Genomic DNA, 4,507 nt, shown 5'->3' with positions numbered 1-4,507 from the left:
TCTTTCTGATACGTTTAGGAATTTTTCGTCGCTTTTAGAAAGTCCCAAATTGGTTTTTTGAGGACGTTTCAGAGGCTTTCAAGACTTGTAGGAATTACTCGTCGTTTCAGATCTGTTTCCATTTTTTCAGGTGCTTTTGAGGATTTTCCCGTTTTGTTCTGTGTCTCCTTCAGGAGCTTTTGAGGATTTTCGTATTACTTTCGGGGTTTTTCCAGGACGTTTGAGGGCTTTTCGACACTTTTATGAAGTTTTCGTAGTTTCAGAATTTAACGGTGATCGTATTTCCTTAAGAATTTTTCAGGAAGTTTCAAGTCTTAGGAATTTTTCATATTTTTAGAATAGTTCCTATTTCTTTTTCAGAAGTTTTTGAGAATTTTCGTATTTGGTTCCGGATTTTTATGGAGGTTTCCGGGCTTTTTCAACCAGTTTGGAAATTTTTCGTTGTTTTAAAACTGTTTCTTACTTTTTTCAGGAACTTTTGAGGATTTTCGTACGTTTTAGGCACTTTCAGGGTATTTTCAATAATTTGTTTTAAAACTGTTTAGAACTTTTTTAGGAGCTTTATGGGGCTTTTTCGCAATTTTTATGGATTTTATCAGGAAATTGCCAGGATTTTCGCCGCTTTTAGGTATTTTTCGGCAGCTTTACGGTTTCTTTAGAGATTTTCCAGGACTTCAAAGAATTTTTTCAAGACTTTTCGAACTTCCGAAAAAGGAAGGAGTGAAACAAGTAGTGCTTTTGCGAACGGAAAGATCATTGCAAAAGTAATCTTGGAGCGCTTAAGGGAACATCTTAATTCGACTATCGACAACTCTTGGCCGGGTTTCCGCGCGTGGATCGCCTTCACAGACTATATTAACACAGTGAGAATCATCAACGAGCAGTGCGCCAAGTTCAGAGCTGATCTGCATTTAATGTTTGTCGCTTTCGAAAAGGTCGATATTGTTGTTCATAGAGAGAGAGAGAGAGTTGGACTGAGTCGCAGAGGAGTCTCCGAAAAATCCTAGCTGTTATTAAATCTGCATACGTACATACGATGGAGCTACTTCACAAATGAAAGCTGTTTGAGATATTCCAAGTTTTCAGCAGGGCTCGATAAGGCTGCATACTCCCATTCCTTTTATTTACTGCCAACTGCCAACTTCGGTGGTCCATGCCCAGTTTACTGCAGCACATTGACTACGCTGACGGCATATGTCGTTAATCTGTCTAAAATGGGCAACGCACCACAGAGCAGCTAAGGCGGCAGGCCTGAGAAACAACTTTGATAAAGCCAAAGCTCTACGTACGCCACGGAAGTATAGTGGCGGCGTATTAGTCGCTAACCAAACTCTACAGATATTGAGGAATTGTACATACCTTGACAGCGAAGTTGCCCTTAGTGGCGGCATAGACGAAGAAATTGGCCGCCGTATAAGTAAAATTAGAGCGGCCATTGGTGCGATGTACACGTTGCGGTGAAACAACAATCTGATTTCCAGCTTAAAGATAGGAGCTTCAAGTCCAATGTGGCCGCGATGCTGGTGTATGGCAGCTCCACCTGGAATGTGACTACTGCAATAACCCGGCCTTCATAACAAATTTCTTGGAATGATACTCCGAATTGTTTTCCCTAAACCAATCTCAAATGAGGAGGTACTCAGAAACTGTAGCATGGAGCCCCATTACATCTGAATTCAAAGACAGAAATTGAAGAGGTAATGCCACACTTTGCGCAAAGAAGACGGTAGTATTGCAATAACGGTCTTGGAATGAAATCCCCCAATCGGCAGAGGCAGACCTCCCGGCAGACCGCGTGAAAGGAGGAGAAAAACATACGATTGAGAGGCGAAGCAACTCGGGCTAAGCTGGCAGGAGCACAAAGAGATTTCCAGAAACAGATCCAGATGGAGCGCAGGCCGTATGTCCTGCTTGGGATTAAATGAAGCAGAAGAAGTTATCTATATTTAACTTCCATTGCTTTAGGAAAACCTTCTCGTTGGCCTTCGTATTGCAGAGCTTTTCGAAAATCTTCATATTCTTCTTTATGTACGCTCATATTCTTAGATTCGTATACAATTTAGAACGAAAAGGACCTTGCTTGCAAGCGTTCTTTTAAAACCGTTTTTTTTACTTTTCAGACTGCTTCACCAAAGCGATATATTTTGTATAGTTCCCAAATGTAAAAGTAATAAAATTTACCACCAGCTTTCGTAAGTATAATCGTATTTATGCATAGCTTATCCAAATCGATTTATCATTGTCACTAGCAATTAATAATACACTCGGCCATCAATTCGCCTGTCAATCATATCAAATACTATTAGCTCGCCGCTTTAAATGCACTTAAACGCTGCAAGGCAGCGCAAAATGGAGCAACAACTACGCAGTTGGTTGCGCTTCTGTGTTTACTTTGGCATATATTTAGATGCAACGCCAAGCACTTACAGTAATAATTCAACTAATTGCATACAATTGAACTCCACCATTTGCATTACGGCTAAACAATCGCCAAATCGCCACTATACGCTACAACGCTGTTATAATTGCTTACTGTGCTCTATCAGTTCCGCTTTATTTGTGGGCAGCATCTATTGGCACCCCTTTCCAGAGGGCTTAACACTCAATTGGATAGCGATTACTATACTCTTCACAACAAGATACATCGCAAATTTACTTATACTCTTGGACGCAGTGTGGAAGCAGCGACAGCATGAGACCTTCCTCTTGTTACTACAAGAGATCGAGGAGTCATTCCGTTTGCGTCTGAGTTGGAACGCGCGTAGCTTTGCGCTGCTAAAGCAATTGAAACGCTTTCTCATCTACCAACTAGTGCTATCCGTGATAGGCCTACTGCCTTTCATGGTGGCCACTTTTGTTTCAGTGGACTATGGCGGTTACTTTTGGCGTGGAGTGTGGTTCATATGCACCGCACGTGTACGCACGCTCCAGCTGCTGGTGTATATGCAGATTCTGCGTCACTTTTTGTTTGGTTTGTGCGCGAAGTTGGAGCAGATTGTGGCCTATCGGATGGCACCAAGTCGGCAGTTGTTGGACATGGACTATGGCCGACTTGGTACGATGGCGTATTTCTTGGCTGTCAGAGAGATTTATGCGTTGCTCGATAAGGCATTTCAGCTGCTAAATGATTTTGCTGGCTGGTCGCTACTGGGCATTATGACTACTTTTGTGCTCGATTTGAGCTCAAATTTCTATTGGATGCTGCAAAGTTTCGATAATTTTCGTGGACGCCGCTATTACTACTTGGTCGATTTGTGGTGGTTCATACCGGTCGCCACATATGTGTGGTATTTGTGTTATTTGTGCGATAGTTGCAAGCAGTTGGTACTATATTCACCTTTCACTATATTGGCAAATTTCTAAAGGCAATCTTGCCCTTTCTTACAGGGACGCAGAGTGGCGCAATTATTGAGCAAAATTATTTTGTTGAGCTCAGCGAGATCGGGTGTTCATTATCGCTTAGTGTTGCAACAATTTTCCATGCAATTGCAGCTGCAGTGCATTGAAGTATCAGCGCGGAGTTTCTTTGTTCTGGATTTGCCCTTCGTCATGTCGGTAAGCGCCTGCCTGTATGCAACGATTTTTATAATCCTAATCCACTCTTTGTAGATTTCCACTGCCATGGCTATGCATTTGGTGATACTTATACAGTTTTAAGCCGAATATAAACAGTTTCAACTTCTAATCTCCATTATTTCGCATGCGATTTAGCCGTGATTAATAATTTTTGGTTTACCGCTACATCGAAGACATCTTTAATGACATGTCACCAAGGTGGTCTTGCATACGTCTTTTACATGTTAGCTAATTTTAGGCATAAATATTTATACATTCAGGACATCATATGTTATGTTGTGTGATTTTTATATAAGTTTCAGCTTATTTTTGTTGAAAAATTATTAAAAGGTTTATAAACATTCATATATCGTCGCCTGGATAAAAGATTGTCGTAAGCGCTACTTTGACGATTTTTAGTTGTGTTTTAAGTCTCTTCGCTCATATTTTTATTAAAAATAATAGTAGTCTATTTTTTGCCATTTTAATACATCGCAACATTTTAGGCGATCTTTTCCCGATATTGTCTATGCTCAAATTGACCTAAAAATAAATTTAATAAATTTTTAATCCTAGTTTTATTTTCGAATTGCAGCTAAACACTCAGGGCCGGTTGCTCAATGTCAAACATCCTTATCGACAGTGAGTCAATAACATCGATAACGATTGACATTAGGAATCATCTAGTATCCAGAATAAAACGATTTTAAAAGATCACGCAACTTTATGAGACTTTTTCAGAACAATACTAAAACTTGTTCAATGTTTTTCATGAATTTTTTAAGATTTTCTTCGAAAAGTTCTTTTTTTGCGGAATTTTATATTCTTCTCGATATATTTTCATGATCTTGCTTATCTATATATGATATATATATATGATATAATGGTTTTTTTCGGGACGTTCAGTGCTTTTTAAAATGTTTCGATAATTTTCGATAAGTTTTCCGTAGCT

General features: G+C 39.6%; 1 protein-coding gene across 1 annotated transcript; it reads left to right on the top strand.

Annotated features, from left to right (window-relative positions):
* The first annotated feature begins 2,349 nt into the window (after window positions 1–2,349).
* On the top strand, window positions 2,350–3,657 carry LOC118748369 (putative gustatory receptor 39b). The gene is made up of 3 exons (XM_036482742.1): window positions 2,350–3,324; window positions 3,388–3,555; window positions 3,610–3,657. The coding sequence occupies exons 1-3, from the start codon at window positions 2,350–2,352 to the stop codon at window positions 3,655–3,657; spliced, it is 1,191 nt and encodes a 396-aa protein (XP_036338635.1).
* Window positions 3,658–4,507: the final 850 nt, after the last annotated feature.

The sequence above is a fragment of the Rhagoletis pomonella genome, unplaced genomic scaffold, assembly GCF_013731165.1.
Source record: "Rhagoletis pomonella isolate Grant_MI unplaced genomic scaffold, Rhpom_1.0 Rhpom_scaffold_00013, whole genome shotgun sequence".
In the NCBI taxonomy this organism is placed as follows: Eukaryota; Metazoa; Arthropoda; class Insecta; order Diptera; family Tephritidae; genus Rhagoletis; species Rhagoletis pomonella.
The sequence above is the reverse complement of the archived record's forward strand: the minus strand, read 5'-3'. Positions and strand labels throughout refer to the sequence as shown.

What these genes read in the sequence shown, in the direction of transcription:
- LOC118748369 (XM_036482742.1), top strand. Translation starts at nt 2,350, where the DNA reads ATGGAGCAACAACTACGCAGTTGGTTGCGCTTCTGTGTTTACTTTGGC. An exon ending in GCGATAGTTGCAAGCAGTTG is followed by an intron (nt 3,325 to 3,387) that starts GTACTATATTCA and finishes CCTTTCTTACAG; the next exon opens with GGACGCAGAGTGGCGCAATT. An exon ending in ATTTGCCCTTCGTCATGTCG is followed by an intron (nt 3,556 to 3,609) that starts GTAAGCGCCTGC and finishes CACTCTTTGTAG; the next exon opens with ATTTCCACTGCCATGGCTAT.